This window comes from Clupea harengus, chromosome 7 (genome assembly GCF_900700415.2).
Source record: "Clupea harengus chromosome 7, Ch_v2.0.2, whole genome shotgun sequence".
Taxonomy (NCBI): Eukaryota; Metazoa; Chordata; class Actinopteri; order Clupeiformes; family Clupeidae; genus Clupea; species Clupea harengus.
In genome coordinates, this window is record NC_045158.1 from 13,766,433 (window position 1) to 13,793,472 (window position 27,040).

Below are 27,040 nucleotides of genomic sequence, written 5' to 3' on the forward strand. Positions count from 1 at the left end.
GACAATTCTTAAGGTTACACACTGATTTTCAGATTTGGAACACATTTATATCAAAAGTATGGGATCTAGCTACTTACCATTCAGCCATGAGGGACAGGGATGCAGTATCACTGCCTGGTTATAAATGCAGGGGTGTGGCTAAAAAACAGGCTCAGCCAACGGACTAAAACTCCTGTGTTTCGGTAGTGACATGAAAACTATGGACATGATTTTTTGAGTATAGTTTTTTTTTTTTTTTATTAAACCCACAATAAATCTAAATCTTCCAAGTTCTGTTTAAACTTAATCATAAAGATCTTTGAAATTAGATAATTGAAAAAAATCAAAAAAATCTAAAAAGTGTTATTTTTGATAACTGAAATCAGGGTTGGGGACAGCTACTTCACAATAGAAAGTACCCTATAAATGATGATTTTGTATATATTTAGCTTATCCCTATCTCATTTAATGTCTTGGGTTTAAATAGACCATAACATGTTCTTAGTAAATATCTATGTGTGAATACTTAATTGTTTTGTAAATAGTTTTTCTTGTTGTGGGACCACACTTTGCACCAATTCGGTAGAATGGCCCATATACAGTACATTTGCTCACACTTCAAATTACTCAAAAGCCGCTAATCCAGAACTTTGTTGACAGAGCACACACTGCAGGTCAGACACTTAGGGGTCCTTTGTGAGTCAGAAACAGTGGCATTCTAGGAGGAGTGACCACAGGAAGTGTGCATTTGTCCGTTGCTTCCACCTTGACAGCCGCCTCAGTGGTGGGCACTGCCTAACAAGTGTGCAGCACAATACTGGTCCTCTTGGACCAACAAAACACTCACTTTTCCACCTCACTGTTCTCATTCACCTTCCAAGCCCCCAATGATGCGTGAGAGAGGCCGGAGCCACACAAATGTCTTGGATGAAAACAACACAAAGACCTCTCAGAACGTCAGCATCCGGTGTGGTAACATGTGTGATGTGTGTGTGTGTGAATGTGTGTGTGTGTGTGAGTGCGTGTGCGAGTGTGTGTGCGTGTGTGTGTGTGTGTGTGTGTGTGTGTGTGTGTACCTCTCTGTTTTTGCTGTTCCTTTTCTTTCCCCTCCCGTCTTTTTCACACTGGCTGGTGGGGTGGCGTATTAGGGGTATTAGGTAGGAGAGCCTGGCCTGTTGCCCAGGATATAACAGTGGTGGCCTTGTTGACTGCTAAATGAGGTGTGTAGCCGTTCAGTCCTTTTTCCCTTCAATCCTTCAAAACATCTCCGTGCTGCTGAGCTGAAAAAAAGGTGCTCCAGCACTCCACATATGGAAGCTGTTACTGTGTTTGGTGAAACAAAAACAGCTGAGGCCTAGGCAAGCATAATAACGGGGGTGAAGGCTGCTGCCCGTGTACTGTTATGAAAGGCTGCTAGAAAGGTAATGAACCCCTGGAACAAGAAACTAGAAACTAGACTGGAGAAGGACAAAAAAGAGATTTGTGAGATTAATAACAGTATACAGTCCTAACATCAGGCTCAGATTTGTGTCCTTAAAGAGGTACGAGCACCCCCAGCAGAAACAGCCCTATACACATCCACTCACAGACATACACAAGAATGTTCTCCCTCACTGAAGCACACACACACACACACTCACACTCATTCATTGGACCACACATGAAACCACACTGCGCAAACACATTTATTTTCACATCTGACAAGCTTATGAACGTGCAACATCGTTGGCACCGAAATATTACATTTTCAGAATTGTTACTTGTCATTTACGTCAGCTTGACACAGCAAAGCGCCTCGCTCTCCTCTGAGGTGTAAAAATGCACTCTCCCCTGAAGAAAATCCCTCCCTAAACCATTCAAAAGCTGCCAGCATTGTTTTTATCTGAGGGAGCCGGTGTGAAATTATACAATGCACTGACAATAAGCTATTTCTGACTTGCCAAACCCCACATTATGGTGGCAGTAAAAGCTTTCAGGCAGGAAACGCTGTGCACTACCTGCTTATTTCAGAGTGCTGAGGTACTTACAAAGGATTACAATCAAAGTCTATTGTGGTTGAAAATAATAGCATTGATTCATATTTTTCTAGAGTGTATGCATCTCTTTTTGGATTATGGGTTTGTAACCATTGTCTCGGAGGCTACTTCATCCAAAATGATTTCAGGTAATAGCAGTATTTATAGTGTATATACATTCACTTATTTTTGTATTCATAGTTAAAGGACAGGGCCATGCACAAAACATGTGACAACACAAATGGATAAAGAAAAGCTTCCTACAGTTATTGATTGGGCATTTATAATAAATAATATGTAGAGATGCATTTGTAAAGATGTGAACAGAGAAATGGTTATGATTAATTGTATTGATTTTTTTCATGGACAAATGATGATTATTTTCTGGTGCTGATAAAGCTGACTATTATTCTGTCTGCCGTCAAGAGACTCTTTTGAGACATTTGGTTTCATTCATGACTCTCTCTCTCCAGCTCCTTTTCTTCCTTACTGTTGGCATGAAAACCTTGGACTGCAGAATGGAAGGAGGATTATTCCCCTGCTTGAATCGCAAGCACATGAGTCACTCATAAAAAGATCTGACTTCAACCTGAAAACCTCCCCCCACCACCACCATCCCCCACACCCCACAGCACAGCAGAAAAAAAGCCCTTTCCCTACCATTCTTCTCACTTACCACCACACACAGTCATCACCATTCCACATTTCTTCACACCACCACCACCACCACCTCAAGAGCCGTCTTGACTTTTACTCTCAGGAATTCAGGCCTGTTACAGCCACACATTAAACCCTGAGTCTTTCTCCAAACACTTCAACCGTGAACAGAGCAGAGAACTGAAAGAATCGTCTCCACAGTCGTGGAGAGAGATGCCCGCTCTGTCCTTCCTCAGCCTGTTTCTCTTCAGTGTAAGGGAAGCTGAAAAAAAAAAAAAAAAAAACCTGTGACATCAGCACACACTGCAGCCCTAGGAAGCATGCCCCTTATCAGATCTGTGTCTGGGTAATAGTTTAGCTTCCAGCTATGTGTCAGAGGATGGTATTCTGTGTAGTTCTGGCAGTGCGAGCACAGATTTGTGCGAGAGAAATGTGTTGGGTTTTTTTCTGCCCTGTTTACAGGCGTTATGTGAGAGTAAAATGAGACTTATGGGAAGGCCCAGGGGTCCTTCCCGTTGCGTCAAGCAAAACAAAAAACAAAATTCCAATTGTCAAAGTCATTTTCTCCTTTTACTGAGCTGAATCACAAGGCATTGATATTTGAGATGTTTATGTACATGCTAATGCCTGCGGTCAGGGTAAGTACACACGTGTGCATGTGTGTATGTGCGTGTGTGTGTGTGCGTGCATGTGTGTGTGCGTGTCTGTGTGTGTGTGTGTGTGTGTGAGCGTGTATGCGTGTAAGTGTGTGTATGTGCATGTGTGTATGTCTTTGAGTATGTGGTGTGTTTGTGTGGTGTATTTCCATGTGGGAACATGCCAGTACTCTCTCAGCTTGTGTCCAATAACATACAGCCAGAACAATCCATGGATCAGTCCCTTGCAGTGATTCGTCATACTTGGCCCACGCAGAGCATTCTAACACTGTGCTTCCCCATAGCATCACAGCAAAACACAACCAGAGCTGAATAATAAAACTCAACATCGCTGCTCGCAAAAAGACCTGCCCTGAACCACTATCCGGCAGTATGGGGGAGGCGTGATGGCCCACAGCTGTGTCCTTAGGATGCCTTGTGCGGCCCGCGTCATTTCCTGACTTTTTTTCTCGTCACATCACCCTGGCTGCACACTAGAACACTTCACTGTCACACTTACCACAGAGCCAGAGCCCACGGGTGAAATGGACGCCACGCTTTCACGCACAGGGTTGTGTAGTTCAAGCAAATAGCTGGTCAGACAGATTAGTCAGCTATTAATCCTTCTCTCATGTCGCTGTGGTTTCAAACTGATTATTTTCTTTTCCTTTTCAGTGAGGCACAACTTAAGTGCCCCATGTACTCGTTTTAAAAGTGTTCAACATTGGCCATGTCGGATATACCGCAAACATTCTGCATTAAAGCATATTTTTGAGCTTTCTAAGAGAACCCAATATGTATTACATATGGTAAGTTCATAAAAAGGTCTTTTCTTTAAATCTTTTTTGAAAATGTTCCCATATATTAGATGACACTAGACCGCTGAACTTCCTGTAGTTTTTTGGTCACATGAGTGCCTGGTCAGCAGGTCCCCCCTTTCCTGTACCTCAGACAGAGAGGATTCCAGGAAAAGGAAGACCCTCCCGCTATCCCCAACACAACCACTGTCAGCACAACTACATTCACTCCTTTCATGTGGGTAGAAGACAGGAAGGAGGGAGATGAGATCTAGAGGGAAACAAATAGAAAAGATAGAGAAAGGGAAAGGAAGGGACAGGAAGAAGGAAAGAAAACGTGCAGAGGTAAGGAGATGAGGAGAGAGACAGAATAAGACATAAAACAAGAGAGAGAGAGATAGAGAAAACAGGAGAGGGAGACACTGAATAGAAAGTGAGAAAGGGAAGGATGAGGAATAGAGCAGAAAAAAGAAAGGAAGAGTGTTTGTGTACAGCTGCTGATTCAGCACATGTTGACAGTGTGGGTGGTCCTCATGCAGCCAGATTTTCACTCAGACCCTCAACCCCCCCCCCTTCATGTTTTGCCGCATGCTGCCTTCTTGGACCAGTTCATACATGCCTGAACAGAGGCAGTCTGATCATGTGACCCACTTGGACTTGGTGGTTGAATACAGAGGACAGTATTCCAGGCCTGACCTCTTCAAACCCATCAATTCTATCAGGATATCTTTTGTGAAATAAACAATACCATACTATACTATACTATACTATACTATACTATACTACTATACTATACTATACTATACTATATTATATTACATTATATTATATTATATTATACTATACTATACTATACTATACTATACTATAGACAGTGGGGTGAGCATTGATTTGCTCAAAGCACACAACAACAACAAAAAACTCCTTTGAGTCCCTCAAGAAATGAAATCAAATTTTCAGTGTCAGAACAAAACAACTCTGAGAGCTGTCTGTTATGAACCAGAGCCATGAAACCGCTGCCACCTAGTGGAAGTAACTGCACTTTTCACTTTTAAAATGGCAAATGTCCAAAAGTTACTTTGCAACAATATTGGTAAAAAAAAAAGAGCTCACAATATCATTATGTAAAGTGTACTATTTTGTTGAACGGTAAAGGCATTATACAAAAAGGCATTCTGTTTTAAGACTATAAACACCACATTGGCTTTACACAATTAACATCTGAAAATATCCACTGACAGCAGACTACAGACAAATGTGCTATTTGCTCTCTCTCTCTTTCTCATCAATTGTTTTCTCTCTTCTCTATTCCATTTGTGGAGAACTCTCAACCAAGTATGAACCTCAACATCATGTGGGTGAATAAAGATAATTTGATGTCAGCATTATAGGTGTAGTGTCCCTTTGATTTCATTTCCACAGAGACTACACACATGATGTTGAGATCAGCCTGCTGCAGTCCTGTGTGGGAAATGTCCAAAACATATACTACTTGTCTTGTACATCACTTAGGATGATTTTCTTTTTTTACTTACTACACAAATTGTTGTAAGGTGCTTGGGGTTCGGCTCTGTAAGTACATCTTTAATGACGAAACAACATACAAAAATCAGCACAAAGCGGACACTGACACTACAAATACAAAATATTATTGACAATTCAATCCGTGTAACTACACAAGTCTGGATTTTGCATCAGTAAAAGATTACACCTGGCCATAGCAATTTTAAGCCTTTCCAATCATACAATTGAAAATCGTATTGATTGATTAATTGATTAATATTGATTGTGGCACGGTGGCTCAGATGCTTGCACTGCTGCCTCACAGCAAGAAGGTCCTGGGTTCGATTCCTGCATGGGGTACTAGGGGGTAGGTTCTCCCCAGGCCTCCAGTGCTCATGTGGGCTATCTCTCAGGCCTTTCTGTGTGGAGTTTGCATGTTCTCCCCGTGTTCACTAGGGCTTTCCTCCACTAAGAACCCCAGTAAATTCAGTAAATTACCCAGAGTAAATTCACAGTGACCTCAGGCCTGCGTGTGTCCTGTGTTGCCACTATATATGCACGTGTGTGTTGCAGTGTGTCGTTTGTAGGAATAAAATCTGACTATTACTATTAAAACAACGTGCTTGATTGATTTGACTTTAGAAATTATTAATGTTCTCAGTCTTTCTCCTTGTGTGTGTGTGTGTGTGTGTGTGTGTGTGTGTGTGTGTGTGTGTGTGTGTGTGTGTGTGTGTGTGTGTGTGTGTGTGTGTGTGTGTCAAAGGGTATCCGTGTGGAGAGCATTTTAGGGAAGGCACAAAAGGCAGCAGGGAGACAAGGCTCAAGGTATTTATCCTCCACCAAGTGCATAATCCACAGTGTGAAAAATATAACCAAAAAGACATAAATGAATATAAATGAAAAAAAGAGATATTTACAAGCTGTACATGTACAGTCAATAGTATAATGTCTTACCTAAGTAAACGCACCCTAATTGGCACGTACCATCACAGGCTCACAGCTAAGGGGTGATGCCATGTGGCAGAAGAAATACACATTTTACAACATTAAAATGGTACCAATAATAATTTGGACTCAGTCAGTCCTTCAAAATAATGATGATGGTAGTTATAGGTCACATTCACAACTGTAAACCTTATAACTTAATTCATTGATTTTGCGAGGGCCAAACCACGTTCCTCGCAAACCTGCCCAAATCGGGACGGTAGCGCACTTACTAAGAACACAAGGAAAATGTAATGGCGGCAAGGCAATCATCCAACATTGTCCATTAAACAAACATGGTATGTACATTGTGTCATTCTTACACACATGTTAGGCTATATGTAAAGGAAACGTAACAATGAGTTGTCAAACAACATTTGGGCAATACAACGGAGATTTTGAACAACGGTGATATAACTAGTGTGTAGTGAAATGTTTGGCATGGTGTCAGTGATAGGTGTGCACCCCTATGCTTTCACACACGCCAGCCAAGATAAACTAGTTCATAAGGGTATGTGGGGATGTATAAAAAGTAATAGCACAAAGACATACAAAACAAAATAAACAAATGTGCTGTAAATAATATTTTTTCCACAGCTGTTGGACACAGAAACGGAAACTTCAGCGGTGCACCTCTTCATGGACATTCCTCCTGTAAAGCACAAGGCACTTCATTTAAGTCTTTGAAAGTCAAACTGGATTTTTATAAATCCGTTAGAAGTATTTTCTTCGTTGTGGGTCTTCGCTACGGGTTGGTGAAAATTAACGAAGATATATATGGAATAGAGGAAACGGTGGGCCTTTTGTCACTATTGCTACGTAACCGTGCCAACAGTTCTTTTTTCCTTACAATACACAACATTTGACCCTGGTTCGATTCCCAGTGAATGTATGTCACTTTGACAAAACGTGCTATTTTATAATTCACCTTTAATCAATTTATGTTGACACAAAGTTACTGACAACATGTGACCTACCCTGACTAAGCCGTGTCATGGAGACGTGCTGCCTGCAAAATGATAGTTTTGTTTCCCTTGTAGGGAAATTACAGTAAATGATGGACAGCTATGAGTAAGGCTGTGGCTTTCACAGTTATTTGCTCTTTGCATGCACACTTTGATGACCCCTTTGATGAAACAAAGCATGACGTGATCTTTCACCCTTTCGCATCAGCTAAAGAAAATGCTCTAGACTGTTAAAGTAAGGGTGCATGATGGTTACACCTATTACAGCACACTACACTACACTCACAGTAAAGTAAGCTGTAGGCAGGGTTACATAGACATATGTATAAGGATATGGTGACTTTACAAAATTGCATTTTACGTAAACCAGATTTGTCTCATGGATGTTTGAGCCCACAAGAAGACCTTGATCATGTAAGGTGCCGGCATGTGTTTTGGCAGGGCCGAGGTCTTGGACACTCTGTAAAGCAGCCAATACATGGGCCACCTAGGTTCACGAGCTGACACACACAGATGCATCACTTCAGACAAGGGTAACCAAGCTACTCACACACTTGGTCGAGCCAGCTGTGCTCCAAAGTGAGGCTTTGAAGACTAAAAGTAAATGTGCAACTTATTATACATCTGCATGACGTGTTTGGTCTGTGTGGCATCGTCAGGTGGCATGGCCAATTGTGGGACTGCTCCGAGCCTCTGCCTCGCTCCCATGACACAGGCATGCAAGTGGCACTGTCCGGTAATAAGCCTGGGTAAATCTCAGTGAGGAATCACCAAGGCATTGCCATGAGGACCTGGTGTGTGCAGACAGCCTGAAGCCTTTATGTGATTGTCTGGTTTGGAATGCATCTCCTGCTTGGCCAAGACTGTCAACAACAGGGGGATTTAGGGCGGCTGTTGTGGTTCGATCCGATTCAGCGCTGCTTTCTGCAGTCATTACGAACGCCGATTATAATTCAACGCGTGTGCTCGGGTCGTCTGAGGCACTGAGTGTAGGCTGAGAACAGTCTATGTTTGTCTGTTTGTGACACCTTAGTGTTCTGACATAACGGGAAGGTCATCACAGTCAGATTCAAATCCTGATGGACCAGTGCTCTCTGGGCCAACTGATATTCATACTGCATTGAATATTAGGGTCTTCAAGTCCCTCCAAGGTGTTTGGGTTAAAACAACGCAACCCACGCCATGCTGCCCCTCTAGTGTGCCAACAGTGCTTGGTGGGCACCTAGCTGGAGAGTGACCACCACATGATTGGTGGAATAATGGAGGTAAAACTGACAGGTGCTGGTGCAGAGGTATGTGCCAGAGAGGAAAACTGCCAAGCCTCGAGTACATGAGACCGAGAGAAGGAAGGGAAGTGGCTCACTTGTACATCAGTGTGTTTTGTCAGCTCCAAGATAAAGGGGAAAACCACTGAAACCGCTAGAGAGTGTGCAGGTCAGAAATGGTTCTGACTGTTTGACACCAGATCCACATAGAGAGCAGCAGTTCAACACAAACAAAAACACTAGTGCCCTGCAGCTGTGCCACCTGTGGTTCTCCACCTTTTGAATCGTCTCTTTTGCATACATTTCTGCTTATTCTAGAACAGTGGTTCTCAAAGTGGGGGGCGCGCCAGGGGGGGGCGCGATGTCACAGACGGAGAAGAAAAAAAAACTACCGCCGACCTGTCACTGGTTAGTGAAAGCTCCCTCAGTGGCGAAATGCAAGGGGCTGGACTGACCCAAACAAATCAAATACGGTTTTGCTCCTGATCCACCAATCAAAACGGAGTTTTTTCATTTGAACGCGAGTTGCACCTAAGTTTGAACACTCTCCAGGGGGGGCGCGATGTCACAGACGATGAAAAAAAAAAACTACCGCCGACCTGTCACTGGTTAGTGAAAGCTCCCTCAGTGGCGAAATGCAAGGGGCTGGACTGACCCAAACAAATCAAATACGGCTTTGCTCCTGATCCACCAATCAAAACGGAGTTTTTTCATTTGAACGCGAGTTGCACCTAAGTTTCCGAGTATAAAAAAAAACCGCAGGCATTGGTAAGCTCTCACCCAGAGATGACTCTGCAGAGTTTGTTCAATTTCTCTTGTTTCCTGTATCATTCAGATATTCATTGCTTTATAATCAGTCTTTTTAAAGACTCACTCCTTCCTTAGTAATACCTTACTGCGCTTGCAGTAGGTCTATTCGTAGCCTATTCTAAGGAGTAATTTGCTCCAGTCTTTTGAAAAAGCTCGTAGCCCCGAGAGCTAGCCTAGCTAGCTACCTTTTTCCAACTGCAGCTAGCCCTTTTCTCCTTAACACCTACCTTTACATTTTTGTATCATCCACCGTGTTGCAACAAATAAAACACCAGCACTTGAATACTATTTTGTGCTGTCCCTGTCTACATTGTGTACAGTTAGTTTTGTTAGGAATCATTGCCTAGCACAGCCTTATCCTTATCCATGTCGTTCACAACCACACATACAAGAACACGATGTTGAAATTAGAACCTTATTAACTTCACACACACTGTATCAGCAAACAAACACAACTATGGACACGTTTCTGATTCGTAAAAGTCAGAAAGAGAAGCCTGTGGACTTTTTTAAACATGAACGTGATGGCCTCCAGCAACAACGAACCACCATCTCCAAGCAGTGTCTGGAGGCATCTTATGTAGTTGCTCATAGAATTGCTAAGCTTGGCCAACCCCATACAATTGCCGAAACACTGATTTTGCCGGCCGCGCAAGACGTGTAGAATAGGAGCTAAACTCAGCGCAATACTTGTGTCAAATGACATTGTATCACGCCGAATATCAGTTTGGGTCCTATTTCAAAGAGGACTACCGTTCATTCGCCTAAGTTCGGGATCCATTTCTCTGCTCAGCAGACGAGCTGTCAATAGACATGAAAGAGCAATTGAAGAGTGACAGTAGACTTAAGCATCTCCCCTATTTCGTCATTCTGGATAGCAATGATCACCTTTGCGACATAGCCTTAAAAATGCTCATCCTTTTCGCGTCGACATATTTGTGCCAGGCAGGCTTTTCAAGACTGACTGCGCTCAAAACTAAATACCGCAACCGCGCACAGATCGAGGATGACCTGAGGATATGTTTTCAAACATTGCCCCAATATTTGAGAACCTTTGCAGTGCAAAGCAGGCTCATGTCTCACATTGACAGACCTGTAGGATTTTTTTTGTAAAGATCACAAGAGGCCCATAATAATAACAGTATCCAAATTATAGCAATAATAACACTAATTATTATTATGATAATAATACAATAATAATAATTGGTCGATAATCATTAATTATAATAATAATAACATAATGATGGTGATAATAATGAATAGCCTACTAATAGGCCTACTATTACTGATAATAACAATAATAATAATAATAATAATAATAATAAATAGTTATAATAATTGTCTGTATGGGCCTAACAATAGCCTAACCTTGACATGTCAGGCCTATCAATAACAATATGCTATCTATCTATCTATCTATCTATCTATCTATCTATATATGGTGGTGTAGTTGAGGGTGGTGGCGGCGGGCCGCGCGCTGGGGGGGCCCCAACTACCCCTAACCAGCTTTGGGGGGGCCCAGCTTGCAAAAGTTTGAGAACCCCTGTTCTAGAATGATCCCAATATGCCAAAGCACTGACTGTATCATGCGCTGATGTCTTGTGTTTTTATGAGGAGGACAAAAGCAATCAAACAAAAAAATGAAACAGGTCATTGTATGGATGAGTCTGCTAATTAGAGAACCACTTAAAGTTGCTATCTAAATAAACTGTGATGTGAAAGATAATAGGAGAGGCACAAAGCTAGGGTGTCGAAGCTTCTTTACTCCTCTTGAAGCAATGTAATGGATTAAGAATCATGACAGACTCTGTCTCTGTCTCTCTATCCCTAAATGCAAATAGTAGTCCCTCCAGGAGGGTTGGTTGGGATTGTTGTAGCCAAAAGTGACTGAATTTGCTGTAGGAAAGGGAATTAAAATGTAAGTGATTGTTAGGTTTTTTCCCATTTCCTGTGGAAATATTGCAGTAATAAGAGAAAATTGCAACTTGCGATTGCAATTGCGGGAAATCCTTGAATTGGTGTGAATTTGCAAAATTTGAAAAAGTCCCTTGGTGCTTTTATTGTCTCATTATAATGTAATATATACAAAACCCTGATCACCTTGTAGGCCTCCAATAGAAACAGCCAAACTGGGCTTTCCTTACATAACTCCTTAACATTGTTAATGCTTAACATTATCTTAATAGAGATGACCAAAATACTGTGTAAAGTAAGATAAAAAACAGATTCAAAACTTCTAAAACACTGTCTGTCTGTGCAGTGCTTAACAGTATAGTCACTGTAACAGGAGAGTTTTTCTGGAGTGTTGTTGTCCAAACACCATGGTAACTAGAGAGTCTTCAAAATGATGGTCTCTCTTCCATTTAGTAATGGTAGCAGGACAACAACGCTTTTAGGAAATGCAACCTATATTTGAATATTATGGCACCACCTGCTGGGACACTTATAGAAATCATCTTGTGTAATGTACATCAGTCCATGTGCATGCAGATCCATGAGGTGTCCATGCGCAGCCACTTCTAACTGAGCGCTGAGCACCTGCAGGAACAGCTTTGTAAGCTGTGGTAATGCTGATTACAGGCAGAAAATACTAGTTTACTGAACAAACATAAATATATAAACAGAATTTCTTTGTCAAACATTATTTGTAGACAAGACATCTTGAGTGAAACGATTTTCTTCAGGATCACAAAGCCAGAGTCTTGTCTTGGAGTTTAGACACTTTGAAAAGTCTCTTTTTTTCTCTTTACATTTACTTATCTCTGAAGTATGGCTAAAACCTCAACTTTATAAGTGGATGTAGCATTAAAATCCAAACACATTAGTGTGTATATCCACGTTTGAATTTTGGGACAAAGGGGTCAAATTGCTGTTCTTGGGTTGCGTAATTACCCATTTTATCCTCTTAGTCAATTATGCTGAACTTAAAACACTAAGTGCTATAGTATAGTGAAAACTAAGAAAAGGCAGTGTATTTATCAAAATTACAGGTGCATTAAACAGAACTGCCTTGCCAGAAATTCCAGTTGAATGAACAACTCAAGTCTTTTCTTGTCTTTCTTTGTACATACCACAAGACCTGTTGGTTGCATGTGTCTGTTATTATCCATCCCTCAATCCATACAATCTCCCAGGTTTACATGGTGTCAGAGAGTGGTGGTGTGATATATAGATTTCAGCCTACAATTTCTAAAATCTGGCTTTTACATAGTGTACTGAGTGACTGTTAAGTTTATCCAGTCTATGAATGATGATTCCGTGGCTGTCTTGAAAAATACGATGGAAAAGGACAGATAACGACAAACACGCCTATCTCGAAAACAAACGGTGCTTTCACACCACGTCATAAATCTGGCCAGCTCTAGGCTTTTTTTTTAACAAACAAAAGTTGTTTTTGTTTTTCGTTGCCTGGTAAACATTCATGTTCTTTGTGATTTTATCGTACAGCTGACCTGATTTCTCAGAGTTGAGCAGTACATTTCTTCATTTTTAACGTCTCGACTGATCAGTGGGGGGCGCTAGTGACCTCCTTGGCTCTCCAAAGTACTGTAGGCCTATGTCGATATTCCTTCACTAGTGTCACTGCATACTGTTTGCTTCGCACATTTTATTCGTCTTTTCAAGTAGGCTAAGAATGAGCAAGTTGGACAATGTTTTTACACAGCTGCCGACAAGAGTTGCGTTGCAGTCCCACATTAAAAAAAATTGTTTTTGATTCATGACTAATCAACCTAATTAGCCTATTTACTGCCAGTGACAGATTAACATTCATTAAGAGGATACCAGGGCATATCTAAAATTACCCAAGACTTACTTGTCTTAGCCTACATCCCTGAAGTCATTTTAGCTTTCAGTCCACTCTTTAAAGAAAATATATCTTGTCCCCTGTGTTTTACGAACCAGTTTCTCACACTTAAGAGTTATATTAGTGTTAGAAAGTCGTTTATTTCACTTTTCCTTGAGAACCTTAGAAGGGGGCTTCGCAGTAGCTTTTCTCCAAACCTTTACTTTTAGGAGAAAGAGGGCTACATTTCCCCTGGAAGGACAGCATCAACCTCCAATAACATGAGCTCAACCAGTCGGACCTTCCAATTACAGAAAAGCAAGGAGGAGCCTTCTCGGAATAGTCCCTCAAAATGACGTCATGCGCGAACAGCTGGTCCTTTGCAATAACTGAAAATGTGGGCAAGCATAGTGATATAAAATCGCATCCGTGCTCTCCGGAGGTAAACATTTCATTTTATCACGATGTGGCGGCTGGAAGGCTTGCTGTCGCGGATGGGCCGCCTGCCGCTCCTGTTGCTTTTGTACACCTATATGTGCTCTCTCGGAGGTGAGTCATTTAAACTGAGAGGTTAGAATGAAATGCCCATCGAGTCTTGATGCAGTGGAGCTGTTCTTTGTGGTGGTGCTGAAATACTTTGGACGACTCCAGTAGACGGGATACACGGATAGCGGACATCGCTCCCATATCATTCTTGTCCCTTCTCCGTAATCGCTACACAGCATATGCTGTAAAAGGTTGATTGTCCTCTTTGACAACCACGTATCGTTTTAGCACGGTATTTTTGCTATTTGGTGGAAGAATGCTGAATGATAAGCTACGTTAACTGCTCTCTCTCTCTATGAAATAGGCTGCTGGTTATTTATCTTGATCGTTAGTTGATAATGACCGACTTTAACAGTTTACAATAAACAGCACATTATGCTCAGTAGTAAGAAAGCGTGAGTAGTTTACGCAGAAGTAGGCCTACAATATTGCTGGAAAGTAAAATTGGGCTTTTGGAACTGATATTCCCATAGCCGTTAAAATTTGTGTTTTATAGTGTACAAGTTCTTGTGAAATGCATTCGATGTAAATGCTTACAAGCTTTACACATAAAACTGTCATTCTGTCATTCTTTGCATACATTTATGTTTTTGTTGGAACGTGTCGGTCGACAAATAACAGTCTGGGTTTATGTGAACCTTCTCACTTGTAAGTTTCTGTCGTAGTAATCTATCATAGACATGCCTGTGGTGTGATATTAAACTTCGTCCAGTTGCACAATAACACGTTCTCCGTTATTTACTCTTCAGTATAGTCTGTTGTTAATTCTTTAAAAACATAAGGCAAATGACACTGTCCATATTTTGTTCTGTCAGTAAGTGGAAGTGGAAGTCTGTTCACTTAGCATTCCTGTCTCAGGCAAAAGCAAACTTCAAGTACCATCCTCGCTGGCATGACAGTTGACCGATGTTGACTGATGGATAGCGCATGTAGCGCGCTGTAGATCCCCATTGTGTCAAGCACGCTTGTCATTTGGCTTACATGATGCGGACGTGAGATACCATCACGTTTTGACCAAGAAGGAAAACAAAGGCAATTCATCCATAATAAAACTCAGAAATTGACCAAAAGCATCAATAAAAGGCTTCACTGGAAACGCTGAGTAAAATGGTTACACAAGCCTGGATCTTGACCTCGTTTATAGTGGGTCGTTCTTAGTCAAAGATCAATACAATGAGATTTTGTATTGATTGTAGATATATGTTATGAGGTTTGCAGTGATTCGTTTTTTGTTATTCAGGCCGTGAAACATTATTATGTCTTTCACTTAAATGCTGTACTGAAATAAGCACCCCTTTCTATCTCCCTCAGTATTTTACTGTATGACTGCTCCTCTGGTTGTGTTTCTTTAGTTAATTCGTGGAATGCAGAGAATGCAGTGTGAAATAGAGGAGTGTGAAATAGAGGAGCTATTTTGGCAGGACAGATAGCCTACAATAGCTACCCAGAATGGATAGAATGAAACAATGGTGTTTGTAGATAATAACTTGAATGTCCTGGGGAGATGGTAGGGAAGGAGTTTAAAGTACTTCAGTCTTTACCGTTCTTTATCTACATATTTGAATAATCTTCGTCAGATCTAAGTGGAGCTGTTGGTGATGAGGGTAATATGTAGCATGATGGTGAATGAATGATAATCAAGGCTGCAGCGCTTCTCTTCAGTGTTGCCCTTGAATGTAAAGAACTGTGTGTGTGTGTGTGTGTGTGTGTGCCCTCCCAATGCAAACACCACTACTATAATAAATGCAATGTTACCTGAGAAGTGACAGGTGAGGGAAAACACAGACACACAGTCACACGTCACCCGGTCACAGCCAATCACCCGTTATTGATCAGTGTATTGATGAGGGGCACATGCGTGAAGATCCTCCGAGTGCAGAGCTAGATAGATGAGCTCTGGGGCCTCCAGAGGAAGTGTTATAGCAGCATGCAGCTGGCCACAGTTCAATGATGTGATCAAAACAACCAGAAGCTGCTATCTGTCTCGCATCTTTTCACCATCTCTTTCATTCACTCTTTCTTCTTGTCTCAGTGAGGACATGATGGAAGGGACATATCTCTGCCAGGGGTATAGGTGTTATCAGACCTGTCTGCGTTTGGCCTTCATTCATCAGTTAGATCAGTTATAGATGTGTTGTGATAATCTGGAAGGGTTATTGATTGTGCTTATAACTACAGTGGTTTTGCATTGTGCGCGCACAAGAAATGTAATAGCTATACAATTCAATGCAAGGGGGATGTAGATATACTTGTGATAACACTTTCTCTGCTGAGCTAATCTGACTCCAGGTCAGTAATCAGTGATGCTCTCCTTAAATTTGCATTTGAAAGAATAGTTTTTTGCACAAAGCGCTCAGTGCTTGTACATCCATTTAGCCATAAAATGAAATCATCCTCCAAGAGATGCTTGGCACTAACTAGTGGCACATCCTGTATGTTAGGCAATTCATTTGCGAAAAGATGTAAAAGATGGCATTGCAGTTCCTTTACATGAGGAGAAAAACACCCTCCTCAAGAGCTCTCAAACAAGTAAAGTCCTTCATTCCTTAAGCTGGGCTAAATGTGCGTCCTTGACTATTTCCAGTAGAAAGGCAGACAAATGCATAGGCAATGCCATGTAATTAAGAGTTGGGTTCTTCAGAAAAACTGTTGTATTGAGTTTTCTAAGTGCAAGAAAGTGCAAGAAAGTGCTTGATATACAAAAGAAGGATTAGAATGGCGGACAACTGTTCCTATTTTCATTGTGTCAAAGGTAGAAATGTGAATAAAGGTCTTTATGTAAAATGGCTTTGGTTGGCCTACGTTCACATACTGATGTTCACCTAGAGACATCTGCAGAGCAGTCATGAAAAAGAACTATAACATGAGCTATTCCTCCTGTTTCTGGAAAAGAACTAACCTGTCTTGAACCATGTCATGCTTAATACACTCCAAACATCTTGTCTAAAGCCTGGGCTGATCTATTGGTCTTTACTTTACTGCTGTGGTAATGGTAATCTCATGATATCTGGTGCACAATGGTGTGGGAATATGACGCTAAAGAGAATCTCACCATCCCCAAATGTGCTATATTCTCCTGTGACATCTCACGTTGATCCATTCACATACAGAGCTGTGGCGGAAAGCCTCAGCACAGTGGTAACCTCATCTCTGCAAAGCAATGAGATTTTGATCTAAATCACCAGAGTGTGAGATGAGAGTTTGGGAAAGTGCAGCAGCTCACTTTACACACCGATATGAACATTAACTCAAAGGTGATGAATGAGCTTTGTCAAATCACCCCGGGAGAGACTCCGCGAGCAAGAGAGATGTGAGAAGCTAAGGTGTGTGCCCTGAGAGGGACGAGAGGTACTGTGATGAACAATAATTAACCTTATGCTCACAACAGGCTTCAGATTGAGCTCTTTGATCTTTAAACGACTTGGCCGAGAAAGACACAACTCGAAGATTTACCAAATCTTTCTTTGACTTAAAGTCTCTGTGTTTATCACTCAGCTTCTTTTCTGATGGACCATATGAATGCTTGAGTCACAGTCTCCGAGCAGATAGAAATGGTATGCAGATCCACAGTAGTACTTGATAGAAGAAGTTCTGGCATAACCTCAGGCAGTTCTAGATCAATAGTACTGAGAGGTAATTTTCATGATATTTTTTCGTATCATCCACAAAGACAGTTGGAGTAGAGGTGGTCAAAATGGTGCTCACTCAGTAGTGAGGCACAGCTACGTACAGGAAATGAAAGCAGTGTTTTTGTTTGGTATCTTGCACTCTTTGGTGTGATTGCTTGCCTCTCCTGTTCTGAGTGTCCCTGAGTAAAACCACTGCTTCTGATTTTTAAAATGTATTTCTAAATGCAAATCCGGAATCAATTAAAAACGAAGGGAGATGAACGGCGCCACAACAATCCCGCCAGCAGATTTAAGGGCTTCATTACTTTGCACAACCTTGAACTCTGCTCCATCCAATGAATGCTTGTCGCAGGCCCCCCTGATTGATACAACGCCATCTCATAATTCAATATGCAGCTCACCATGTTGCTAATCTTGTATTCGCTAGGAGCTAATGGAAGCCTGTCTCTTTGGGATCACAGCTCCTTTCCTACAATCATCCATTTTCATGGAACGTATCCATGTTTACCTCAGACACAGTCACTGACTGGATCTGGTTTGAAATCAGAATATGGGCCTCTAGAGGTGTTCCAAATTTAGTAAACCAGGTTATTGTGAAACATGCTTCTGTTTCATTTAGAATACGGACGACTGATCTAGAAGCACTGTAAACCAACTAATCCAGAAGCACTCGTTGACACTACTGAAGCCACTTGCTTTATGCTCAGTTAAAATGTGATGTATTCACATTATTTTATAAAAATAACTAATTAGTGCAATAAATGATATTTCTGTCAAAATGTATTATCTTCTACAGACACTGACACTGCCCTAATGTCAGAAGGTCACTGTTAGACAACAGAAACAGGGTCACCAAAAAAAAAAAACTTTTTGGCCTTTTAGTTTGACAGTTGGTTCATTATGTTTTATCTTGCTCAGCTCATTCCTGCTTTCCTTTATTGCCTCTGACCTTTAATTATCCAACGTTGGCTTCTTGTCAGATTTTATATGTTTATAAATTATCCAGATATTTATATAGTATCATTTTTAAAAGATTTATTTTTATATTTCCTATTGCATCAATGCTGCATAACCGATTACCCACAAATACACCCCCAACTATTTTCTTGTTTTTATGAAGCCATTTCTAGCTTTTGTGTTTTTAATATTTTTGTCTGTCAAGGTGATGTCTTTACTTTTTAAAAGAAATGGGAAAATAATGAAGATAGGTAAGATAGAAAAAAAAACACCACACCCTGATCTGTAAGCTGAACACACTGACTAACTACACCAGTGGAAGCTCTGGATTGCAGGCTTTCTGTTCGTGTCCACTTCATAAATAGAAAACTAACTCCAGTAATGCCCTCCCCAGTTTAATGTGTTGTCAACAGCACCGTGTCTAGCAGGGCCCTGGGAAAGTGATGCTGGGTCCCACACAGGGTCTGTAGAATGCCAAAGTGTTCTCACAGCGATCCGGACATTGATGGAGCACGGGACAGTGGACTCATAAGACTCTTATTAATCAAGATGCATGAGTCATTACTCAAGAGCTCCGGCGAGCATAATTCAAAGTTTAGGGAGGCGGCTGCAGGGAAACTTCTGTTTGTTTATTTATTTACTTGTTTGCTTATTTTATTTATTTTGGGGGTTTTAAAGAGAAGATTGTTTTTCAGCAGCTTTTTCAGCTAACTGTTTTTTTTTTTTTTTGCTGTGCTTTCAAATATTTCTCCATACTGTGGAGAAGAGCTTTAAATGATACATCTGCTCATATATAACCATATACTCTCAATCTATGTGGTATCATGCTGAGTCAGATTTCTAAACTGTGGACAAATTATGTATAGTGTGGAAAACATCAAATGGCAGGCCTCATAAAAGATGGGGAAAGGTGTGGAATATTAAGAGAGGATGATAAAGCCTATGCTATAAAATATCAGATAATCACAGTTTAGGGTGTTATTTTCCCCTCACAGATTCATTGCAGACGAGTGAAGAGATTGTGGCTCTGTGTTGACTCTTTTCCATCTCTCACACAATTGCATGCTGATTGCTCTGGTTGGTTTTGAAGGAAATGTGGTGTTCATACTCCAAGAGAATACTAGAATACTTTAGAATAAAATATTTTTTGGAAAGGCACAGTTCCACCCAAGACATGTTTAGCACATTTGAGACACATCTTCTTGTTGCACATAAAACACTTATTTGCAAACTCGGGGGCCTGAAGCCACACAAATAAACTGATCTGAGATATGGTCTGGCATTGCAAGGCTCAATGGAACCGTGTCCATTTACCATATCTGTGTAATTAGGCAAATTGTTATTAGTATCATAGCTCAAAGCACAGTAGTACATTATCTTGCTTAGACTCATAGCCAATAGGCCTGGATGGTATTAGTGTGAAGTCTGACTTTGTAAAAGGGCAGCAACTGTGGTTTGCATAAAACATCTGTAAACCACCAGCAAGACAATATGACAAACCCCACTGAAATGAATCACCAGTTTCATTAATTCATTGAGAGTTGACCATGTGGTTGTGAGCTGGAGATAATGTGAAAATCTGTGGCTGTGGCTCACTCTCTGATGCATGCAGTACGCGTGGCATTCTAACTGATGTGCGGACTGATTTCAAACTCTATGTGGAGAGGCAGCACCTCTATATATAAAGGACCTGCTACAAACACCCTCCGAAGTGAGAGAAGGACTGTAAAACCTTAATGATTTCCATGGCGTAGCTGAGATTAAAATGCCTACCTTAAATAACGAGAATGACAACGTGAAAGACAGCTAATTGATTAGCCCGTAGCTGTGTTTGGTGTTAACGTGTTTGTCAATTTGACAGGATTACAGCTGAGCTTTATTATGGCGTGAGGCGCTGTTAAAATAATCGGTTGTCATCATCTGACCCCTCCTCAAAGGAGCAGACAGGTTTTTCTGAAAGTGTGAGATAAAACAGGAAATATGGCGTCATGGGATGTTTGACAGGATGCTAAATCAGCCTGGTGCAGCTGCCGTAACAGCACCTCGAGGTGGTGGTGGGTGGGAGGGGAGGGGAGGGGAGGGGAGGGGAGGGGATTCAGGTCGATGTACTCACTCCATTTATTTATTCGTTTATTTATTCAGTTTTGCTGCATGTGCGTTTGTGGCATTGATCAACGTGATTTGCCACCAGCAGCACGTATGTGCTTTCTGAATTAATGCAATAGAGCTGGTTGCTTTGTGACGTTGGTATTCATGTGTGTGTGTGCTTGTGTATGGGGGGGGGGGGGGTGCAATATGTTTGCAGTATGTGACAGCCTGCTTGACTTTAGGTGGCTGAGCCTGTGGTGTGGGGCACTGGAGGGACTGGCACACAGACCCCTCTCTCTCGCACTTAGGAGTGGGGGGTCCCTCCTTTGCTGGCGCCCCTACGGTGTGGCCTTGGCACACTGGCTGTGGGCAGGTGGGGCAGAGAGGTGGACTGAGTTTCAGCTGATGGCACTGACCCTGCTGCATCCGCTCTGTCACCAGCAGACCAGCTGGTGCTGGGAGGGGGGTAGAGGGCTCTCAGGACCAGGGTGTGTGTGTGTGTGTGTGTGTGTGTGTGTGTGTGTGTGTGTGTGTGTGTGTGTGTGTGTGTGTCTGTGTGTGTGTGTGTGTGTGTATGTGTATGGGCATGTTTCTCTGTGTCTTTCTGTCTGTGTGATTGCATTTGTGTTTGTGTGAGTATGTGTGACTGTGAGTGTTTCTCTGTGTGTGTTGAATGCATGAGTGTGTCTGTGTGTCTGTGTGTGTTTCTGTGTTTCTGTGTGCACACACAGCTCGTGCACACTGCCGGCAGAGAGGCGCTGGAAAGCCACAGAATTGGCACCATAGCAGATAGCACTGAATGGCATAAAGAAGATAGAAGACAAGATAGTCACCTCTGTACACACGTGTTATACCTAATTGTATTCACTCCCTTTTGTTTCCTTCTCCCTGTGCCTTATGCAGATGCTCTCCTCCTATCAGTTGAGGCTGATAAGACATTAAAATGGTTTGCAGTGGTGAGACGCACAGCCGCTTGGCTCTAAATTGGCTCACTGAATTTGTCAGTGATATTTAGTGAGGAGAAAGCCATTAACACAGGATTAGTTGCAGTCAGGGTAAGAGAATTCCCCTAACTGTGCGCCAATGAAAAAGAAGTTTGTGTGCTCCATTAGCAGAATGGAATGTGTTACGACCTGGCTTGTGGGCCACAAAACAAAATGGAGACAGACAACAGGATTTTTATTATAACAATTAATAAATAATCAAAGAGGCAGGAATACATGTGGGGATGAGCACCCACACAAAACAATACAAAGGGAAAGCATGGTGAGCGCTCCAGTCTTCAAAGGCTTTCTAGGCTCGGGGCTGCTTTAAACACTGAACTCACAAGGTCACAGCAGGCCACGAACAAAACCCACTGCTGCACTCGGAAGTGTACCCCCACCCGGAGTTACCTTCAAAACACAAAAATAAGACGAAATAACAAAGCAACACCACAAACAAGCGGTCTGAATGAAGGATTACCAAAGCCATCCAGCTGGAGTCCTAAATACAGTTGCACAGTCTAGACAATTTCATTGTGGGCCGCAACAGGAAATGGTGACAGACAATAGAGCATCACAAAAAAGGCCAGTTTTTTAATTACAATAAATAAATTATTAATCTATTAAGCAAGGATAAATGTGGGGATTAGTGCCCACACAAACCAAAAGCCTCACAATACAGAGGGAGAGCATGGTGAGTGCTCCTGAGAGAGTAGCCAGCCTTGGCACGCAAGTTGTTTTTCTTATAACTACACTTTCTCAGGTGTGGACAATCAAGGGATTACGCCAACGCACCACCCAAAGGCTGTTGCACTGCCACTGCAAGGTCAGTGGAGGTGCAGAGGGGCATAGGAAATGATCCAGCTGCTTGCAGGCGCTAACTAGAACTTCCAGGATACAGCACTTTCTGTAGGGCAGAGAAAAAGACTGTGCTAGACTGAGGGCAAGCAAGAGAGGAGACTGCCAGTGAAGAGAGAGATAGTGTGTGATAGAAACAGAGATAGAGAAAGGGAGGGAGAGAAGGAAAAGAGAAAGAGGGTTAGAGAAGAAGAGGGTGAGAAGTGATAGAGAGAATGAGAGACAGAGCAAAGGGTGGCACTCTGAGAGGCTGACAGCTGCTTTGCCTTCGGCCATGCAGAACCGCGAGCCGCGCAGAAGAGTCCTGGAACGACGACTTGGCCTGACAGACGAAAGCACAGGCACAGGGACAGGGGCAGGCTGGGAGAGGCAGACAAAGAGAGAGATGGGGGTAAAGAGAGAGTTTGAAAGAGAAGGAGAGAGAGAAAACGACAGAAAGAGAGAGACACACAGAAGGAGAGGGGTATGTAGGTAGAGAAGAAAGTAAGAGGGAGTGAGGCAAAGATTCACACTGTGCGTCAAATTAAACGAAAATAGAAAAAACCCAATCTAAATCAGGAAAAGGTTGTCTCCAGTAGCCCCCAAAGTCCAGTGATGGGCCTGATTCAATATTGCTCTAATTATCACCGCAGCACTGAACCTGCTGAACCCCATCTGCAAACAGCCTACGTACCCCCCAACTCTTAGCTGTAAGACCGTATCGCATATATACATTCAAACTACACACACACACACACACACACACACACACACACACACACACACACACACACACACACACACACACACACACACACACACACACACACACACACAGACCCATAAACATACACAAACACCAGAACCAGACATAAACATAGAGACACACACACACACACACACACACAGATATGAGCACCCAAGCCCCACAGACAGTATGGAGTATGGATGTGTGGCACTCAGTTGTGCACAGCGTGGGCTGGAGCTGACTTTGAAGCTGATGGGATCGTGTCATTGGCTTGTCTGCCATGGCCATGTCCTGGCAAGCGTTCAGCACAGAGCCGGGCTTTGATTTCTCTAAATGTGCTCTTGATGTATTGTGGTGAAAGAAGTCTGGCAAAGGATAACACAGCAGATGTCAGAATATTCCTTTAATGGTATCAGGCTGTTGGACATAATTTCTGGAGCAAAGATTTTTCTCTCACTCCTTTCCAAAGTCCTCAATCCTCTACCACCAGAATGAGGACTTTCTCAAAAGACCAAGCTCCTGCAACTTGTGAAATGATGAAAGAGTCACACAACTATTATTGAGAGCACACAGGGTATTACTGACTACACAGCAGCTCACAAATGTCAAACTCCATGTCGTCCCATTTCTGTGGTGCGGTTAGTCATTTGTCATGTAATTTGTCTGGGAAAAATGTCTTTTTGGAGGCTGTAATGGCTGTGATTACAGTAGTACCATGCCTTGCTTTCTCTCTGCCAGTGACGATACACAGTTCAACACACCCCGAGGTGTACGCACTCACCACATGTTGTCCAGAGTGTCGATCACTCGTTCGCCTGTGTCAGTTTTTGCAAGGTTTCAGTGACTGATTGGGTTTCTCTAAATGTTTGTTGCAGCCAGGCCGTGGATCTAAACATCATCAGCCAGGGCCTGGTGCATGTTTTTGTGTGTGTGTGTGTGTGTGTGTGTGTGTGTGTGTGTGGCTGTGAGTATGTGTATGTTTGTGTGTGGCTGTGAAGAGTGTTTGCTAATTGTTTGGTGGTGGCTTCAGGCAGCAGATGATGCCGTTAATGATTCATGTGGCCCAGCAGCCACGGAGGGGGAGAGAGCTTCAGCATGAAAGAACCAGGTAGCCCCCAAAGGCAAATACACCTGTGTCACAAAAAGGGATAGAGAGAGGAGGGATAGAGAGGAGGGAGAAGGGAGGGATAGAGAGAGATATGAGGGATAGAGAGGGAGGGGGAGAGAAAGAGAGAGAGAAAGAGCAAGAGCGCAGTGGTTAATGAGTGGGTATTGCTTCATCCCTTCATGGTATTTACCTGCAGAATGATAGAGTGTACGGGCCAGTGTGTATATGAGCATGTAGCTTAAGTGTTTTTTATATTTCCATATAATTGCTCTTCTGCTCACCGTCTGGTTAATTAACAGTGATTTGTACATTCGTTTGGATAGCTCTGGAGAACTTCATAGCTACCTTCAGTCCATTATTGCATATCAAATTTGCAGCAGGCATTTTGTCTAAAGTGTTGACAGATCTCAACTGCGCTGAACATAAAAGAGATAGGATAGCCTATATGACTATGTGAAAAAAAAGCGCCTTCACACACATCCACACCAGGTTGTTGGCGGCTAGGATTTCCAGAGGTTGTCCGTGAAATATGGTGCAATTTTGCGCAAATTAATTTTCAGTGCAAAAATTGTGAGCAAAAAAGTGCAGTGACAGAGTTAACCAAAAAATACTTCGAAAAACAAACAAAAATCAACCAAAGTGTTGTTCACTATAAATAGCACAATTCACAATCAAAATCACAATAACCATGGATTAGTGTCTGCGTGTTTCCGTTTGTAGTAAAACAGTGGTGATCAGTTTAAATGTCGCGGGTAGTGTCAGGCGCGTTGGTGGAAAGGAGGGGCTGCCTTTCCACAGACTACCTATATATGTCTAGGTATTTACACTTGCTCAGTAATGGCAAAGGACATGTTGATGCTGTTTTTTCTAAGTTTCTAAGTTGTGTAGTTCACTCAGTTATTGTACTGATCAGTGGCGGCTCCTGAAAAAATTCTCAGGGGGGGCAATTTTTTTGATAATGATCAAGGCGACTCATTCAGTAGGTGCATTAAGTTAGCTGATTAACTCATACAGCAATACCTTTTTGTCCACTATTGGCAGCACACAACAGTAATATGTCCCCTCTTGCTACATAGCTAGAGTAGCAAGTTACAGGTGGAAAGTTATGGAAGAAAGTTGCATCCAGGAGCCTTCATATGCAAACATGATGTGGCTCCACATTAAATTATCCCACTTTTTCATTATCCACGTGTCTCAAATGTTGTATGATGTAACATAGCTTAACAGTAACCACATAAAGAAGGGGTAACATAAGTCAAAACCAACTATATTTATTGACTGATCTTGAAAGTATTGGCTTAAAAAAGCAAAATAAGTCATCACATAAAAAATCATTCAGTGTTAGTGCTAGAAGCGAACTGTGAAACACACTGTGAAACCTATGAAAAGTGACAGTGGTATATGAAATACAGACCGCGTTAGCCACTTCATGACCGCGATTTTCTTTCGTTCCAATTCTTGGATGTAGGATTTCCCTCCCTTTGTAGAAACCTGTTGAATGGATACATTTGGTCTCCGAAGTACTAATTGTTTTGTTGTGAATTTATCTTCATTAGTACGCCGACTAAAAAGGAGTTTCTATCAAAGAGCGAATCGAGTTATTGCACTGAACAGGGTGTCGCTACACGATGGTAGTCCTTTGGGGGATAGTAGTCCCTCACATTGCGCATGCGTCATTTTGCGACACTGTCGACTGCTGTCGAAAGCGAAGCCTGGCATGCGTCACAACGACAGATCCGTTTTCAATCATGGAGAAAAGCGACGAAAGCCAGTTTTTTTTAAAACATGACCATTTATTTAAAAACAAAGAAGATGTTGTCACAGTGGACAAAACAGATGAGGTGGAGGATCAAAAAGTCTCTCCCCAGTTTCGTTTCATATGTTGACGTAGAGCCTTATGCTGTTAGCCGTTTACAACATAATTAAATATAACATTAAATATACCCACATTATGCGTTAAGACAAGCCCCATATGTTGACGTTTAAACCGTTTACAACATTATTAAATATTACGTTAAATAAACCTACATTATGCGTTAAGACATGCCAGATATGTTGATGTTGATGTTGAGCCTTATGCTGTAAACCGTTTTGTTGTCTGAGCATGCGCGATTATGTTGAGCCTTATGCCATAAACCGTTTGTGTCTGAGCATGCACAATGTGAGGGACTACTATCCCCCAAAGGACTACCATCGTGTAGCGACACAGGGCAGCCATCTTGACAGAATATGCCTCCGTCGAAGCTGTATGACGTTCGTATAGGCTTTTACGTCCATTACTTATGACACGACATGGAGGGGCGAGCCCTCCCGGAAGCCATAGAGAATGCATTGAGAACTCTGTTTTGTGAAAAAAATGGGAGTCAATGGGAGAGGTCTGGGGCGATTTTCATTTCGCCCCAAATCGCCCCAGAAGGGCGCCCCAGTCGTTCAGTCAGCATAAAGTCGTGCTTCAAATGGCCCCCATTTGAAGCACGACTTTAGGCTGACTGAACGACTGTTACCTGATTCGACAATGACATACAGAGGCAGATCAGACGGTCTAGTGGTAGAATACGACAGAAAAAAAATTATTACATTTAAATTTACATGTCGTCATTTACGCGACTTACAAGGATATTGCGTTTATCAGGAGTTTTTTTTTTTTTTTTCTTTCTTTCCCCTAGGCAGTGCGTCGCCCCAATCGCCCTTATGGACAAGCCGCCCCTGATACTGATAATTACATTACAACCCTTGGAGTCCTTGAATGC

At 42.1% G+C, this 27,040-nt stretch overlaps 1 protein-coding gene across 1 annotated transcript in view; it reads left to right on the top strand.

Annotated features, from left to right (window-relative positions):
* Positions 1-13,771: 13,771 nt before the first annotated feature.
* The window catches only part of tmem8b (transmembrane protein 8B), a 121,211-nt gene continuing 107,942 nt past the window's right edge, over positions 13,772-27,040 (top strand). The window contains exon 1 of the mRNA XM_012828502.2: positions 13,772-13,943. Coding sequence (XP_012683956.2) covers positions 13,859-13,943 — 85 coding nt within the window. The 5' untranslated portion in view covers positions 13,772-13,858. The remainder of the gene's footprint in view (positions 13,944-27,040) is intronic.